Below are 19,723 nucleotides of genomic sequence, written 5' to 3' on the forward strand. Positions count from 1 at the left end.
TTCACCTGAAATCGTGAAAGTAAAGACATTTTGTTCTATTGAAACTTAAACAGATGATTCTTTATGTTTTGAAGATGTTTTTGAAGGAATGACTCCTTACAGAAAGCCAATGCTTCAAGAAATTCAGATTTATCAAACTCCAAAAGTTTATGTGTCAAAGTCCTCTAATGTTCAAATTCACAAGGGTGAAAAGGTTGTTCAGATCCACAATTTGTTTCTGAAGCCTAGAAATAAGAAAAGGAAGAAGAGGAAGAAGAACAAGAGTAAAATGAAGAAAGTTTGGATGCCCAAGGTACAAGTACCCAATGCTTGTGAAACAGTTGAGAAAGTTGAAGTCAAGCATGTTCAAAGAAACTTTAATTCTTATTTTTATTCAGATAAAAATGTTAGAAGTTGAAAGGAAAAGAAAAGAGAATTTGGTTGATTTAATGAAATTTATGGAAATTTTTGTTTTCCAACTAAAAGACGGGTATTATTTTCAGAAGATGATAGATTCTCTTCAAATAAATGGGTATGCAAGAAACCAACTTCAATGTTGAACCTTAAATGGGTACCAAAAATCTCATAAAAGATTTTGTCCTTTAAAAAAAAAGGGACAAAATCTCGTGAAATCTTGTGAAGATTTAAGTCAAAGATATGAAATTGTGTTGAAGAAATGAAATTTATTGATTTTTTAATTGTTGGAAATGACAAAAGTTGAAAAAGGGGTGAAAAAGTGATTTTTCTGCAAAAAGAAGGCTGCAATCTGACATTACAACATAAAGTGAGCTGAAAATGTCAGTTTACTATAACAGAAGGGGTTACTTTCGGATTAATTGCCAGTAGAGGTTTAGTTTCGGAACATTGAAGAAATAAAGGGTTGAATGTGTTACTTCGCTGATACTCTGGGGACCAAATTCGTAACTTTGATATAAAATTCCAATTTTGCAACTGATCGCAACGTTATTGTTCAAGGTTCGTATGTTCATTTGCAGTCGGCATTGTACAGACTTTCGGAACGAATGTTCATTGAACATTCGCATTCATTGAGTCGGAGTTTGGAATCTTTGTAATGGTGATGACGAACAGCCATAAGCGAAAGTCAAGAAGCGAAAGTAATGAAGCGAAACTCAAAACGCGAATGTCACAAAATCAAGAAACGAACTCAAGAAGCAAAAGTCTCAAGCGGAATTGAAGAAACGAACGCGGATCTACTGTTCATAAGCGAACGTTCGCTTTGGGTGAGTAATCGATGGATTCAGAAGAAAGGTGGGACTGGGCTCGGATGCGCTCTCAAGGACCTGTAATTGGATTTGAAGCGAACCTAAGATTCGCTTTAGGTTCATGATCAATTAACTAGGTTCGCAAAGAACATAGATGATTAAGTTCGCGTCCTCTTCTGCATCTACAGTTCTGATCTCACATCTGTTAAACTCGGAACGAAACTCGAGTCGCTTCACAGTCGACATTGAAGGATTCGCACCTGTAACTCAAAATTCATGTCGAATTTGGAAATCGGAAGTGTACATCTCATTCGGTTTAGAAGTTGGTATTGTAATCAGAATTACTCAAAACCGAAATTGTAAATAATTGAAAATCAGAATCGGAGCTATGCGTTTGTTGTTCAAGGCTCAAATTTTGCCATCGTCTCGTAATCAAAGTTTGAGTCTCAAAAGCTGCAATCGCATTCAACAGTCTGCCTTTGACTTTCACAAGTCAAACAATCGCGTTTATTCGCTATTCAATTGAAGAAGACGACTTCATTTACAGTTTCAGCCCTCGGAAGTTACATAGATTGGCAGAATTAACCCCGTTTCTAAATCCTTTTCAAATTAATGGGTTTAACCATTGGAATTTTTGGATCTTGACAGTTTCTACCCTAAATTCTTAATTCTTTCAATTTTACCACCTTTTACCCTTCTTTCCAAAATATTTTCATTTCTAATCCCTTTTCTTTGGTCTTATTCTTTTTCAAACCCTTCTAAATAATTGCTTCTTATTCTATTCTTTTATCTAAATTTAAAATCAAAAAATACAAAATTATTTTTTGTTATTTTTCCGGTTTTAATTTTTGAGAATTGGGTATATTCAAAAAGGATTTATTTCATCAAATCTGACGGGTTTTGAAGATTGTTGGTGATTCTTCTTAACTTTACGGATTCTCTCCATGGCATTTGTTGAAGATTCAAGGGGGTGATGATTATTCAAGGGGGAGTTCGTATTTGGAAGATTGTTTTTATTTCTCTCGCTTTGAAGACCCCATGTGCTGATGAGTCTCACAATTTAGGGGGAGAAATGCCAAGAAGATCGGAAATCGTGATTTTCATCAGTTTCAACATCTAGGGGGAGATTGTTGAGTATTTGAGATATTGAAACTGATTTGACATATTTGTTTTTTTAGGGAAGCCTTTTTAGGGTTAATCATTTTATGATTCCCTACGGTGCCTTTACAGTAGAAGTTCTTAATCGAGCTCTTCTAAGGCATTGGTTTTATATTAAGGCATAGATTTTATATTTATGGTATATATTTATTGTTCCCTATAAATAATCATTAGGTTAGCTTTTGAGTTAAGCTGTTTACCAGATTCGGGTTTTTCTCTGTACGTTCATGTGATAATCAATATACACAAAAACCTTTATTATATTACTTGCAGATGATGGTGATTGATTATTGCTTGTTCTTGAAATTCCGCATTCGTCATCTCGGATTTATTCCCGACATGGTGATTTGTGGTTCCATTTGAGTCATTCACATTATTGATGCTAGGCTCTTAAACCTTCAAGGTTTTTAACTACACTAAAAGGTATGTCATCTAACTATACTTTTGTAGTATAGATACTCCATTGTATGCTAGTTACGATGATGCTTTGGAATTTTGAAAGTTTGCAAGTATATTAGAGAAAACATAGATCCAAAGCATCTAGGGTTGCATGTACACCATAGGAGTGTTAGAATGCTCAAAACCCATCACAAAGAACATAGAACATACTGAACTTGATGACAGATTGGCCCGACCTCTGAATCTCAACTGACACAATTAAACTTTCGAGAGAACGTTCACTAAATGATGAACCCCACGACCAGTGGTCAAGAACACTTTGACACTTAATCCATAGAACCAAGACTCTCATTGAATTGAACATACCCGCTTCTGGAAAAGGTCCACCGATCATCATCTGCCCAACTAATCCGACAACAACAACCCAAACAACGAACTGGCAAATCCCTCAACGGCTAAGATACTCAACCCAGTTCTCCCTCACACAGGGTTCGAACTACCACCAACGGGCGAAGAAACCAAATCATAACTCACCGGCTGAAACAGGAACTATCATTCCTAACTCTGGAAGATACGAACCTGCTCACCCGTCCTCCGAACTTGGAAAACTGAAAGGGCATAACCCTTGCCACAAATAACGACATTCCAATCCATCAAACAACCATCTCACTGATAGGTTTTGAGCATTACAACATTCCTATGGTGCACATGCAACCCTAATGCTTTGGATCTAGGTTTTTCTCAAGTTATACATGCAAATTAATTATCCATAGCAAAACCCTAGATCTAGCATACATAATTTCAAAATTCATATATATAAAAGGTTTGGAAGATTACCTCACTTGTTATATTGTAATAACAAGAACAAATCTTGACTCTTGAAAGCTTAGTGCCCCAAGTGTTGCACTTCTAATGGAGTCACAAACACTTAACACAACAAGGATGAAGGAGAGAGGTGGAAAATTGGCTAGGGCAACTCCTAGAAGTCATGGGGGGCCGAAAATCCTTAGGTTAAGAGGGTTTATATAGGGCTAGGTTGCTTAACCTTTAATCTGGACTTGAATAAGGAAACCCTAGTTCCTAACTTAATCCCAAAGCAACCCATTGTCCTCCATAAGGATGCGTTGGACGAAATATTATAGGGCTTCCTATAAATTCCGTCCACTCCCATCCAAGGAGTCCCTAGGCCCAGTTTCACAACTATCAAAGATTTGCAAAACAGTCCCTCCATTATTAATCAGTTCCTTTAATCCCAAAATTAATACTAGATTAATTTCTGATTAATTACCAATTAATAATATGATTTCCAAATAATATATTAATCTTATAATATATTAATAAAATCATTCAGAGTACCAATTTGTTATTCATATAATAGATCCTACTCTCTCTATCCTCTAGTCATCCTATCAAGTTGCATGAGTGAAGGCAACCCAAAAGGACCATGCTCATAATCAAATCAAGTACATACCAAATATAGTTATGGGCTTAGACACCTAATCCAACACTCACTTCCATCTGCAAAACCCAAGATGATCATAGCCATCGCCCCCTTCTTGAGTCTCGCGACTCGAGAACCTAGCCTCGAGCGAAACCTCTGAGGCCTCAAACCAAAGCTCACTAGGTCTGCACCCAAAAACTCAAATCAATAACGCCTCCGAGGCTCAAAACTCTTACCTGATCCATCCGCATGCTTGAGCAGCTACAACCAAATGATTGGCAGGAACAGAAACACTCCCGCGAATCATGTTATCCAACCATGCTATCTTCCCCGACCAGCCCTTAGAATCCCCGAAACCTTCCTTGATTCGAGTATGGATCCTGTGCTTCCAGTAATACGGGCCCAATACTACCTTCCACACCTATCCATACTTTCCCCAAGAACCATTTCGGGTTCTCTAAGTCCTAGGCATTAAATACTCTTGAAACCTGCTCCTCGGCGAAACAACCGCACTAAATACTCCCTAGGCTATCCTATGACTCACCCATACCCCCTCTGCCATCAGCTGCTGGAAGACCCCTACCAATGTTAGCTAACCACTTCATGAATACAATTAATGCAACTAAGCTTAAGTAATCCTTCGACTAAAGGACTCAACCCTACAACGGTTGGACTCAGACAAGAGCTGCGCAACAGGTACAAGTCCTTCATTCTAAGATTATTTAACCTTCATAGCATGTAATTTTACTATATTCGTTTGATGGTTAACTCTCATCAACATGGGTCCCATAAAGCACAAAGCAAGCAACATTCGAGCATAGAAGCCGACTGGCACTAAAACGCAATAAAATCAGACAGATCCTCATACGAAATTCTCGATCTCAAACTCCCGCACCACGGGTGCACCTTCTCCATGCACTCGCTCTCCCCGGAATGGCTAATTATTCCTCGCGCTGACCCGATATACATTGTACCCACTCATGAAACTTCCACCAACCCTGCAACACTCGTGTATGCTAGCCATACATAACAATGGATCCTATAGACAGTTGAATACCTGAACCTACCCTAAGCCCTTCATCAAACAAGAACAGGGAAATAAGTCTAAATCAAGCATTCCCAGGCTATAGAATCTTAGTTATGTACAACTATGATGCATACACTAAGCAACTACAGTAATGATGTCAATTTCATATAAGAAAGAACCCTAGGCTAGCATGCATCATATAATCAGGCAATTCTACCATGCAATTCCTGAAGATCCCTAACCTATCACTAGCATGTTGTTCAAACATACAATATCAAAGAACAGTGTGGTAATTTGGGGTCAACTTACTGGATTCGTCTGATCGTACACATCACATCCTCTTTTGGTTATTTTGAAAGCAACTTTGAACGTTATTTTTAAAACCTTTACTTTGAAAATTATTTTTAAAACCCTTTTTCCTTAGTTTGAGATTGGATCCACACGGGTGTTCCTCCAATTCACTCAAACCAAGGCTCTGATACAAACTTGTAACATCCCAAAAATTTCAACAAATTTAAACTTTTCAAAACAACCCATTTATTAACAAAAGTGTTTACAAAAACATGGTATCCAAAACATGATTTAAAGTCAGAGTGTCCCAAGATCCAATCCGCTGTAGAACCGAGGATATGTACAGTCACGCCTTCGCCTTGCCACAAATCATCTGAAGAACCTGAGACCATAAACAAAATGTAAGCACGAAGCTTAGTGAGTTCCCCCAAAATACCACCACACAAACAGATAACACATAAACAACAACATGTACTGGGTCCACAGCTAAAAGACTGGATTACCCCTGAACCCGCAGTATGAGTCTGGCTTGCCTATCAGGCCCACAACTCATATTTGGCTTGCTCTTGAGCCCACAACATAAGTATGGATTGCCCCTGAGGCCCACAGCTTATGTCTGGCTTGCTCCCAACCCAATCAGTCATCAGACTAGAATACCAATGTTCAACCCTCAGTACGAGTCTGACATACCAACCGGTCCACAACACGTATCTGGAATGCTACTGAGCCCTCGGTATGAGTCTGACATGCCCTATCTGACCCTCCGCTTATATATGGATTGCTCCGATACCATCAAGCCCTCAGTACGAGTTTGGCATACCAACCGGGTCCTCAGCTCATATCTGGAATGCTACTGATCCATTAGTATGAGTCTGGCATGCCCTACCCGACCCTCAACTCATATCCGGAATGCTCCAGGGTTTGTTGGATAGAGCACGAAACAATACAACCTTAACCCAACACAATATGATGACAGATAAGCAACATATACAGATAATCATGCATACAAAATCATAGGTAGTTCTACAGATCTACCATACTAACATATCGACAACTAGCATAATCATGCAGATCTATTCCATACTCAGCATATCAACAATATCAGGTTATCAAATTAATGGGCCGCCTTGGTGCCTTTGACCCGAGAGTATAGTGAGGAAGACTCACCTCGCACTGCCGAACATAAAGACGATCTCTGGCTGCTGGCTGCTAGATCCCCGAACCGCCAATATCAAGACAACACCTCATCACAGCTGATCCCACGAATAATCTCTGACTGCAGATCTGCTATGATCCACACGCTATCAAACACCATAAAGACAACCCATCAACATCTAGCCCCTGACTCACACTATGAGTCCAAATTAGGGTAAAAGACCTTTTTACCCTTCTCAAGCTTGGCCCAAAGCTAAGGCCCAAACTAGATTACCAAAAGCCCAAAATCCAAAACAAACATCTAAGGCCCAAACATGGCGCAATTTTCCAAATTGGACCCAATTTCTTTTGTGAGCCTTCACCCAAGAAATTCCAACAAAACAAAAGCCCAAACCATAAAATCTAGGTGGCCCAACATGGCCCACGACAATCCGTGCCCAAAAATCGAAGCCCAAAACTGTCGCGTACGTGGGGCGTACTGCGGAGGTACGCTCATCGTACACAAGGCTGCGCAGAATCCATCATCGGGGTGGCAGATTGGGTACGCAGGGCGTACACCTCCCTACGCGGGGCGTACCCTCGCAAGACTCAATTTCTTCATAAGTGCTTAATGGCTTTAGTACTTGAGCTCATACTTCAAATCCAAGGTCCAGAGGCATACTAGGGTCATAAAGTTCCAAACTGTATGACTTTCCACATCCAAAAAGTCCTTAATGCAAGGTCGTAATCCATTAAGACCTTCTACAAGAAGTATGGAGCCAAACTAGCTAAATGGACCTCATTTTTATGGCTTAGAACCCCTCTTAGGGTCTGAAAGGACAACCCAAAACGACCAAAACCAAACATGCATATCAATGGGACTTTTGGGAAAAAAAGAACATCATAAAGCTACCAAAATGAGATCCAAGCAAACAAAGCATAAAGGTAGCAACTTTTTACCTTCCGGAGCTTCCCAAGAAGGTGATGATCCAAGATCCACAAGCTTGCTTCAACTACTAATCTCCTTGATGCAACTCCTTCTTCATTAAGCACACAAAGAACACACTTTTAGCTCAAGACACTCTCTTATGGGGTTAGGGTTTGCAAAAACGACTTAAGGGCTTGGAGGCTGAAAAGATGAGGCTAAATGATCCATAAAGGTGCTTAAATACCCCACAACCCATAAAACTTAGGGTTTCTTTCGGACAAGAGTATGCCCAACATACATATGTGTACGTCGAGCATACTAGGGCACACCCTAGTACGCTTAGCCTACCACTCCTTCTCCCAAAATTACAATTTTGCCACTAGGGCTTCTTGCGACCATTTCCTTCCAAAACAAGGACCAAAATGACATACTTTAAAACCAAGAGATGAATTTGAAAATGCCTGAAAACCGGGGGTTACAATGCAACCCACGTGTTAACCCGAACAATAATCAACAGATGTGAGATGCAACCCATAACTTTTTTGTAGTTGACGCAAATAACCCAAGGACAAAATAATAAACAACATAATTAATAAATATTTCACCTTAAAACCCTACAAAACCAAGAATGTTAAGTTTGTAACATTTATTTTATATTTTTAACAGTTCTTCTTTGGGATTTATACAACAAAGATATTGAGAAGGATGAGAATGTTCTTTAGCCACTGTTAGCCATTAACTTGCAAAAAAGTCAAACTCAAATTTGGACAATGTTTGGTTCACATTTACAGATTCCATTTCTTTGGAATCGAGTAAGCCCTTATAGAACCACATTTAATTCCCTTATTGGGATAATAATATCGTAATTCTTTCTGAAACCCCCTAATTAGCTCAAGTGTTGCTTTCGAGTTATAGGTTCACCTGGATTTGATTCCCAAAACCAATAAAGTTATTGGAATTAAGATCAATATTGCCTCCATGATTGAGCAGGCCTTGGTAACACACACCCGAAGTTCAAAAACTAATGGTGTTGTAGCGACACCATTACCGTTATTGTTCTTTGGTGGAAGTTGTGGATATCCTTAAGTAGCAAACTAGCATAAGATGGTGGAGTAGGGTCAGATATTGTTTCTATATGCATGTTTTTTTTCAAAACTAACACCATCAAACCATCCTTAGTGCATCGAAGCATCACAATAGACTACAAAGTCATCCACTCCCTCTGGCAGGGTAAGAATCGGCGCCTCACACAAACGCTGTCTGAGGGTCTCAAATGATGCCTGCTGCTCAGGCCCCCAGCAAAACACCACCGACTTCCTAGTCAGTCGGGTGAGTGGAACTGCTATCTTGGAGAAGTCCTGGATGAATCTCCTGTAGTACCCTGCCAAACCTAGGAAGCTCCAAATCTCAGATGGAGACCTCAGGACCTCCCACTGCATCACGGCCTCTATCTTGGCCGGATCTACTAGTATACTCTTCTGGTTGACGAGGTGTCCAAGGAACTGCACCTCGCGCAACCAGAACTCGCACTTGGAGAACTTCGCGAAGAGTCTCTCCCTCCTCAAAGTCTCTAGCACCTCCCTCAGGTGCTCCTCATGCTGCTCCTGAGTTTTGGAATAAACCAAGATGTCGTCGATGAACACTATCACAGACCGATCCAACATCGGCCTGCATACGCGGTTCATGAGATCCATGAACGTGGCTGGAGCGTTGGTGAGCCCAAACGGCATCACCACAAACTCATAATGATCATAGCGGGTCCTAAAAGCGGTCTTCTGCACATCTTCACCTCTGACCCGCATCTGATGATACCCGGAGCGCAAATCAATCTTGGAGAACCAAGATGCTCCGTGAAGCTGATCAAACAAGTCATCTATCCTCGGGAGTGGGTAACGGTTCTTCACAGTTACCTTGTTCAGCTCCCGGTAATCTATACACATACGGTGCGACCCATCCTTCTTCCTTACGAACAGGATCGGGGCTCCCCATGGTGAACTACTCGGTCTGATGAAACCCTTGTCTAGCAGCTCCTGCAGCTGCGTAGACAACTCCTGCATCTCTGGAGGAGCCAGCCGATACGGTGCCTTGGCTATCGGAGCCGCACCCGGAACCAGGTCAATCCGAAACTCAACCTGTCTCTCCGGAGGTATCCCAGGCAGATCCTCTGGAAATACATCCGGGTACTCACGTACCACCGGTACATCGTCAACAGTTGCCTTGCCCTTCTCCCGGGCATCTAAAACATAGGCGACGTACCCTGCGCAACCCTGCTGGAAGTAGCGTCTCGCTCTCGCTGCTGAACAAAGAATCGGCCCGCGCTGTGGCTTTTCACCATGAATCACTAACTCTCCCCCACTAGGAGTGCGAACCCTCACTAACTGCAGCTCGCAATCAATCACTGCCCCATTGGGGCTCAGCCAATTCATACCCACTATAACCTTGTTCCCTCGCAGGGGAATAGGAACCATGTCTACCGAAAACTGCTCATCGAACAACCGAAGCGAACACCCCTTATGTACTCTCGCGACCTTGACAGTCCTGTCATCAGCTATCTCAACCTCAAGTGGACAATCCAGCTCCCCCGGAGCTCTGCTAAAACTCTTGCTAAGCGCAAGTGAAACAAATGATCGGGTAGCCCCCGAATCAAACAATAATGTAGCTGAAATGCTGTTCACTAAGAACGACCCTATACGAAAACATATAATCATGAGAAACAACCAATATCAAAATAGAAATAGGAGAAAGATACATACCCGTCACCACGTCAGGAGTTGTTCGCGCCTCCTCTGCTGTCATCTGAAAAGCTCTACTCTTCGCCACTGGCGTCTCACTCCGGCCCTGACGGCCGTCTGTAATCCTCAATGTTGCAGGGGCAGGTGCCACTACCTTCTCTGCTGCTGCTAAACTCGGACACTGGGACTTTTTATGTCCCCTCTGATTGCAATGGAAGCAAATCAGATCAGATGCTGCGGTAACGGTGGGAGTAGCTGTACAATCTCTGCTCATATGTCCGGTCCGGCCGCACTTGTAGCAACCGGGACTCCCTGCCTTGCACGCCCCATCGTGCAATCTCCCACACTTGCCACACCGACTGTGGCTCTGCTGTCCTCTAGATCTGTGATCCGATACCTTGGGCTTTTTGCCCAAACTCCCTGTGCCAGATGCCGCCTATGGCTTCCTCTTTTTCTCCATCTCTAAATCAATCTCTCTCTCACGAGCCCTAGCAATCATGTCATCCAGCGTTTTACAGCTGGACCGGCTCACAAACTGGCGGATATCGCTCCGCAACATCTCATGATAACGGGCCTTCTTCATTTCCTCATCAGCTGCGTACTGAGGAAAGAGAAGAGCCCTCTCCCTGAACTTGGCGGTAATCTCTGCCACTGTCTCCGTAGTCTGGGTGAGATCCTGAAACTCCCTGGCTAACTGCTGCACCTCGATAACCGGTGCAAACTCGGCTCTGAACCTGGTAGTAAAATCAGCCCAAGTCATCGCATCAAGTGCTGCGTCATCCCCAACGACATGCCCGATCTCCTCCCACCAATCTTGTGCCCTGTCCTTCAGAAGACAGGATGCTAATCTGACCTTGTCCCCATCAGGACATTTGCTGGTGCGGAATGCGTTGGCGATATCTGCCAACCACCTAGTACTCGCTATGAGGTCCCGCGCCCCATGATAGTCAGGAGCTCCACAGGCTTTGAACTCCCTGAAAGTGAGCGTGCGTGACCCCATCATGGTCGCCACCTCAGCACGAAAGGTGCTCAACCTCTCATCCAGCAGCTCCAAAATACCCTCCTTGATCGAACCAAAGATCACAGGAGTCTGCTCAAGTATGATGCGAGTAATCTCTGAAGAGAGAAACTCCCTAGTATGCTCATCCAAATGCTCGGCCCCCGAGCCTGATCCTGATCCCTCACCGACACCTGAACTGCCGACTGCTGGTCTAGGGCGTAAAACCACCATTCTGAAACACATAGCGACAAACGTTAGAAATACTGATATATCTCGAGGGATCACTATTACTGCAAGTTTCCTGGTCTCGCCTTGGCCTTCCTTGATTCAAGTATGGATCCTCTGCTTTCAGTAGTACGGGCCCATACTACCTTCCACATCTATCTGTACTTTCCTCAAGAACAGCCTCGACTCCCCCAAGTCACTACTACTGCTACTGATCTCTGCTACTCTCATCCTAGGCTTGCCCTAGGGAAATTTCAGTAGTATGCGCCACACCTTTTTTTTTCTCCTTTCAAAGTTCTTTTCTTTTTAAGTTTCTTTATCAAAAAAAAAATTTTCGAAAATGTTTTTCTTTTGAAAACCTTTTACCATTTCCTTAGCTTGAGTTCAGACACACCCGAAAGTGTATCCGAATCCCTCAAACCAAGGCTCTGATACCAACTTGAAACATCCCAAAAATACGACCCAAAATTTTTTGTTTTAATATTACTAAAAATCACAACATCGAGTGTCATATATAATAAGAACCATGAAATGAGTAACTCAAAAGTCACAGTAACTGTGTCAAAACAAAACTGTATCAATCATATCAAAATATCTGAATAAAACTCCCAGGATAAAACTGAAGCTGTGGTGTGTGCGATGCCATCAACCCGAGCTCTTCCCTTTGCTAGCGGAAGTACCTGAAACCAAAACTGAAACTGTAAGCACTAAGCTTAGTGAGCTCCCCCAAACTACCACATACCATACAATAACATATAGAACACATACTGGGCCTTGCCCACTGCATCGGACCAAAGTCCGGAAACTGCATCGAACCGAAGTTCGGAAACTAGCCAGGGCCTTGCCCTCTGCATCGGACCGAAGTCCGGAAACTGCATCGGACCGAAGTCCGGAACTAACCAAGGCCTTGCCCTCTGCATCGGACCGAAGTCCGGAAACTGACTGAACATAGCATAGCATAAACATACCAACTAACATGAAATACATATACTGCATACTGCATCGGACCAGAGTCCGGAACACATAACACAAAACATGCTTGAATCACAAAGACATCAAGCGCTCTAACTACTGCATCGGACCGAGGTCCAGAACTACTGCTAACTAAACGGGCCGGCATTGTGGTCGTAGACCCGTTCCTACTGGAAGGAAAACTCACCTCGCAACGCTGGCTGCCGAGATGCTAGATCTGAAACTGCCTGACTGCTGCTCCGGAACTCCCCGGCTACAAATCCCATAAACACTAAATCAAATACTGATAACAAATCACAGGGTAAAATGACTATTTACCCCTGGACAAGTCAACTTCCAAGACAAAGTCAACTTTCAGTTGACCAGACTCGCCGAGTTGGACCGCCAACTCGCCGAGTCCCCATCAATCATTCTAATCCTCTACTCGCTTCTACTCGTCGAGTTTGGCAAAGACTCGACGGGTTCTTCTTCGATACTAACATCGAGTCTAATCTTCATCCGACTCGCCGAGTTGTATGAACAACTCGTCGAGTTCCCTTGAACAGAAGAACACACCCAGTCTTTGACTCGCCGAGTCGTATGAACAACTCGTCGAGTCCGACTGCTTCCAGATCCAAGTCTTAACTCACTGAGTCCTTACTCTACTCACTGATTCACCCTAAACTCTCAAATCGGGGAAAAACCGAGGACTCGCGACTCGACTCGCCGAGTCTGAAGAACAACTCGTCGAGTCCCAAGCATGCCAAACTATACAATCGATTTTTCTTAATTCTAATGCATCCAATTCATAGATCTGGGGTCCTAGGACTGATTTCACACGTTAAGTTTCTAACTTTACGTTCATGCATGCTCATGATAGGCTAAAATGCCCAATAAGGAGCTAAAAGAGGAGATCTAGGTTTGGAATGAGTGCTTAGCTCAATAAAGGTGGCAACCTTGAGCTTAAGGAGTCCTGAAGTGCTTAGATCTGAAACCCATTCGTCTTAACTACCCATAAATCGACCTCAAAGTCTAGAAAAGGCTCAAAAGCAAGACTAGTAAGCTTTTATGGAGATCTACATGATGACAAGCAAAGATTCGAGCTTTATACCTTGATGGAAGCTGGAAAGACACACTAAACTCAGATCTTCTTTGCTCCTCTTGAGAACCCCTCTTCTCTCTTCTTCTTCTAACTTCAAAATGCACCAAAATCCTCCACAAAATGAGAAATACTCCAAGAATGCTTAAAAGGAGGCTAGGGTTTAGTAAGGGACGTTCTGAGGGTGATCGAGGCTGGTTTGAGGCGCATAATGATGTTTAAATAGGGTACAAACCCTTGAAATTAGGGTTTCATTCAGACTGGCAGACTCGCCGAGTCCGAGAATATGGACTCGTCGAGTTGCCAACTTAAACCGCGTGCAAATCCCGTCTCTACTCGACGAGTCGGGCTACTGACTCGACGAGTCGGGCTACTGACTCGTCGAGTACCCCTTAAGAAATGAAAATTACTTTATTTAAATCACATACCAGAAATGGGGCGTTACAAATTGACTATACAAAATGACAATATTACCCTCAAACGACATTTTTTTTATAACAAGTCATTGGGTCAATGGTTCACGTAAACCACAAATGAAAAGGCAATTCTCTCAAAAACCCTTCCATAAATAACAAAACAAATCAACAACACATTAATTAACTTTTACACGTTTCATATTGCAGTTGTAATTGTTTACAAAAAATTCTATAAATTCTATAGAGTAAAAATCTTACAACCGTTCAAACCACAACCAACTTGTTTAACACAAAATGCTTGTAGAAACACTGTTACCAAATTTCTTCCTAAAGATCATCCATGATCTCATCATTGTTGAGATGGCTCATCAGGCTCTGCAGCAACAACCATAGAAGGTTCTGGTTCCCAGTGCACTTCACTAGGTTTCTTCACTTCTTCTTACTTTGACAAAACTTTCTGGATTTCATCATTCACACATAATTTAACAAACTTTCTGAATGCCAACAACAACAAAACATAATAGCACTCATTATCCGCTCATATAAACCATTTACAAAAAATTAACAACAAATAATAATAATAATAATAATAAACAAAACATGAAGAGAAAAAAAATTAACAGCAACAGCAAAAGCTTTTGTTGGAATGGAAATCTCAGTTGGAACAAATCAGAGCAACAACAAACCTGATAAAAAACGCATAAAAAAATCAATACGAATCGAAATCTCAGTTGGAATGGAAAAAACAGGAACAAATTGGAAGAAACACGCACCTGGTCATCGAAAGTGGGTTGTCTCCGGTTGCTTCATCGGAGGAAGAAGACGACCGGATGTGAAAAGCGATAGCAGCAGCCAATAGCAGTGAGCATCCCAACAATTTTGATTTGACTATTATTCAGTGGAGGCATGACAAAAGAATATGGCAATTATGGAATTGAATACTTTTGTTCCCGGTCCATCAATAGAAAATGGGAGACCGAATCTGATAAAAACCTTGGACCGAGTCCTTAACATTCAAATCTTTATCAAACATGTCAATTGACATTTTTTGGACGATCCCATTTTGGACCCAGTTACAACCTATATCAAACGACCCCTTAGTCTAAAAGTAAGAAATAACCTCTTACTATAAATATACACATATGCAATTTACAAAAATAAACATCATTTTTATTATAATGCGATTGACTTAGACGATGTAGTAGTGATGGTGTGGTGATGTTGATTTTGAAAAAAATTGATGAAAAAAACTCAAGTTTTCATGTAAATATTGGTTCTCAAAAGAGCTTTTAATTTTGTTTACATTTAGTCATTGTGTTATTTAGTACCATTAAAACCGTTGATATTTTATCATTGTAACAAGTTTGATAATATATAATATATAAAAAAAACTAAATATAAATAAAATCAATAATTCATTACCCTTATTTTCCAAAAAAATAAAAATAAAAATAAAAATCCTCGACTTAAGGAAGTAACCTTATATTAAACTCTAGCAATGTTTGATGGTATATTAAACCCTTTAGTTTTTAACTTTAGTTTCTGAATTTCTGACACCAAAGTAATAAAAAAATATTCTTATTAGGAAAAAAAGTTTCGCATTTTATGAAATGAAATGATGAATAAATATGAAGGCATCTCTTTTGTCACATCGCAATTTGCTCCAAAACGGTACAAAGAAAACAGTATCCGAAGCAAACAAATGACAGAAACACTTCATTTTTGCTCTCCTTCATGCTATATATCAAATCCCTACAATATTCCCAAACACTCTCCCTTTGATTTCTAGTTTTTTCCTGAAATCTTAACTCGGTGTTCGTCGTCTCAGATTGCGTTAATTACACTTAAACAATGGATTTTCGACTTCAAAAACCATTTCATGGTCTACAATCACTAATGCTACTGGTATTTGCTTCGCAGTTGCAGAAACCGTCGTATGCAAACACCGCGCCGTTAAATTGCACCGAAACATCCCGTCTGTGTACATCTTTCTTAGCATTTAGTCTATCGCCGAACCAAACCCTAGCAGTTATCATGAGCATGTTCGATGTGTTGCCGCAAGATGTTACAGTTGAAGGTAACGGCAGGGATTACATATTTGTTAGGAAGAATTGTTCGTGTTCTAATTCTCCTGTTCAGAAGTACTTGACGAATACGACATATACTGTGAGGAAAGACGGGCGATCTCTGTACAGGATGGTGGTTGATGCTTACGGCGGATTGGGCTATCTGCCGTATTTCACGAGGCCGGCGCGTGCAGGAGCAGTGGTGTCGTTGCAGTTGTTTTGTGGCTGTTCGAATGGGCTGTGGAATTATCTGATGAGTTACGTGATGAAGGAAGGGGATAGTATCGAGTTGTTGGCAAGTAGATTTGGTGTTAGTATGGATAGTATTGAAACCGTTAATGGGATCGAAAATTCAGATAACGTCACCGTCGGTGCACTTTATTACATACCTTTAAATTCAGGTAGGTCATATAATCTTAATTTAATGATAAAGTTCCTTTTACTGCTACTCTTTGCGCTCTTAATTAGTTGAAATGTTTCATCCTTAATTGTGATCCGATTAGTTCCTGTTTTGTAGCATATACGCGATGAATTTCACATTGCATTATTGTAGATCTGCTGCAACTATAATCGAGTTTTAACATGAAATTGAAGAATTATTTCAGTTTGAACTAATCGGACTTCTTAACTAATTTACTGTCAAACTTATTGCAGTTCCCGGTGAGCCATACCCTATTGAAAACGACACTCCTGCTCCTGCTCCACCACCCCTGTTTGTTGCAGGTAATGTAGGTTTATACTTTTTATCCAATATATTTTTTGCAGATCACACTAGAAACAGAAGAAAATGCATGATGATGTTAATCCTTGTATTAAATTGCCTTTGGCTGTCATAGAACCTGAATTAGGGCTCTTTTAGAGACGAAGAGACTAATATTTTTCTTTTATCCAGGAAATCATAAGGCTCGTGTACCATATGGATGGATAGTAGCTAGTTTGGGGGTTGGTTTGGCACTAATCATAGCAGTAACAGGTTTTCTTGTCTACTCAAGATCATCAATTTGCTTTGATGATGCTCAAGGGAGTCATGGAAAGGATTCAAAAGTTGAAAAGATTTCTCATAAGTTTCGTATCTTACAGACAACAAGCTTTTGTTGTGGTTCAAAGAAGGATGATTGGAGAGAAAATGTCGGGGAATCTAGTGAACGTCATATGAACATTCCAAAAGGTCAAAGTTTCTGGCTTCTCCAGACCGTCTTTAATGTTCTTTTCATGAAAGCCATTAAACTGATTTTTGTGTGTTTTTCTTATTCCTTTCCTGCAGTTATTGGGACTGGTGTGTTTGATGTAGAGAAGCCTGTTGTTTTCCTATATGAAGAAATTTTTTCGGCTACAGACGGTTTTTCGGAATCCAATCTTCTTGGTCTTGGGACATATGGTGCTGTGTACTACGGTCTGCTTCGTGACCAGGTTGGTATTTGTCTTCTTTGGTTTACTTTCTATATATTTTTTGAGCTATGGTTAATCTACTTTGTACATATTATTGTTGCATAATTGTAGGAAGTTGCTATCAAAAGAATGACCGAAACAAAAACTAAGGAGTTCATGGCAGAGATGAAAGTATTGTGCAAGGTTCATCATACAAATTTGGTAAGTATTGTGCTACTTCTTCTATTTATAACTATTATCTATGTTTTATAATTTGTCTCCACTAAAGCTGGAAAAATGGGTGGTTTGAAAGAAAGTGGGGTTGGGTTGATTCGCCAACTTGTTTGACTATTTTGTTATAAAATTTATGAGTGAATAATGTATCAAATACGATTTAAAAGAATAATGGTTTTTTGAATAAAGTAATTTAGGAGGTTGTAAATACATTTTTGGCAACTTTTGACTTGTGTCTGGTTTTGTTATTGTTAAGGTAGAACTGATCGGTTATGCAGCTAGCGATGATGAGCTCTTCCTCATTTATGAATATGCTCAGAAAGGTTCCTTGAAAAATCACTTGCATGAGCCTCAAAACAAGGGTAATACTTTACGCCCTGTATGTTCTCCAAACATGAGGTCCCTGCATTCTAAATACGGAAAATTGCATGGGATAATACCAATTATAGCATTGTACTTATATTTCTTTACCAATAATAGCAATATATAACACGAAACTTGTTATAAATGGTTACAAGTTTCATGTTACATATTTTGCTATTATTGGTAAAAGATATTTTACTATTATTATTGGTGAACAATAAAATACATTTTACAAGTTTTTGATTGCGTATTGCTATTATTGGTAAGAAAATAAAGTAGGTTGTTATTATGGGTTAATAAATATGCGTACATTGCTATTTCCTGTAGGTAATCCGACGCTTTCTTGGATTATGAGGGTTCAAATTGCACTTGACACTGCAAGGGGGCTGGAATACATACACGAACATACTACACCTCATTATGTGCATCGTGATGTCAAAACAAGCAATATTTTACTCGATAGTGCTTTCAAAGCCAAGGTACTTTCTCTAAATTGCATCTTTTTTTTGTTGTTGTTTATACATGTTACTGATTTTGGCTTAAACAGATCTCAGACTTTGGGTTGGCAAAACTTGTTGGAAGAAGTAATGAGGATGAAGCTTCAGTGACGAGAGTGGTTGGAACTTACGGTTATTTAGCTCCTGAGTAAGTATAACTGTATACACACGTTTCTTAAAATCCAAAATTCAAAAAAAAAAATTATTACAGGTACCTGAGGGATGGTTTAGCGACAGTTAGGAGCGATGTATATGCATTTGGTGTTGTTCTTTTTGAGATAATATCAGGAAAGGATGCCATAATACAAACCGAAGCTGCTGTGGCAAAAAATTCAGAGAGGCGATCGTTGGCATCTGTTGTAAGTCTATTCAAAATGATAACAGAAATATTAAAGTCATGCTGCAGCGAATCCGATATAGAAATTTGACAAATGTATTAAATTTTGTGAAAAAATGCAGATGTTGGCAGCTCTCAAGAATGCACCCGAATCTATCACTACATCGAGCTTTAAAGATCATATTGATCCCAATTTGATGGATTTGTATCCGTACGACTGTGTTTTCAAGGTATAGTGATTAAAGCATTATATTTTATAAGGGGAAATACAGAAAAGAATAGCTAATTCCTATTTATTTTGTATAGTGATTAAAGCATATTATATTTTATTTGGACTGCATAAAAACATTTCAGATGGCTATGCTGGGAAAGCAATGCGTGGAGGATGATCCGGTCTTACGACCCGACATGAAGCAAATTGTTATTTCCCTTTCACATATTCTTTTATCATCTGTGGAATGGGAAGCTACACTTGCTGGAAATAGCCAGGTATTCAGTGGTCTTGTTCAAGGTAGATAGTCATACTTACAGAATCTTTTTCTTTTCCTTCTTTTCTATATATGTTAATCTTGCTTTCCCACATCCATATATTAGTTCAATAGAATCCCTTCTATTTTCCCTTGTGCTTCTAGAACCTACCGTATAAATGTGTGTATATAGGTGTCCAGATTATTTACTCTAGTGTTCTTTTTGGTATTTTTCCATTTTCATTTTGTGGGTTCGTCCCCGTTTGTTTTCATAAGACATAATACATAATAAGACAAGACAAAACAAGTTGTATTGCGTTTGACCTGCATGCATTGGAGTAGGACAAAGACCGATCTCAAACGAGACAAAAAAAAAAAAAATGAAAAA

General features: G+C 40.3%; 1 protein-coding gene across 1 annotated transcript; it reads left to right on the forward strand.

Annotated features, from left to right (window-relative positions):
- Positions 1-15,652: 15,652 nt before the first annotated feature.
- LOC145144333 (lysM domain receptor-like kinase 3) lies at positions 15,653-19,564 on the forward strand. Its single transcript, XM_079074860.1, has 11 exons — positions 15,653-16,470; positions 16,724-16,792; positions 16,962-17,237; positions 17,334-17,479; positions 17,570-17,659; positions 17,928-18,033; positions 18,362-18,513; positions 18,582-18,679; positions 18,743-18,890; positions 18,991-19,098; positions 19,223-19,564. Exons 1-11 carry the CDS (start codon positions 15,855-15,857, stop codon positions 19,385-19,387), a joined length of 1,974 nt encoding a protein of 657 aa, XP_078930986.1. The 5' UTR covers positions 15,653-15,854; the 3' UTR covers positions 19,388-19,564.
- Positions 19,565-19,723: the final 159 nt, after the last annotated feature.

The sequence above is a fragment of the Lactuca virosa genome, chromosome 1 (genome assembly GCF_052849685.1).
Source record: "Lactuca virosa cultivar CGN04683 chromosome 1, Lactuca_virosa_CGN04683_v6, whole genome shotgun sequence".
Lineage (NCBI taxonomy): Eukaryota > Viridiplantae > Streptophyta > Magnoliopsida > Asterales > Asteraceae > Lactuca > Lactuca virosa.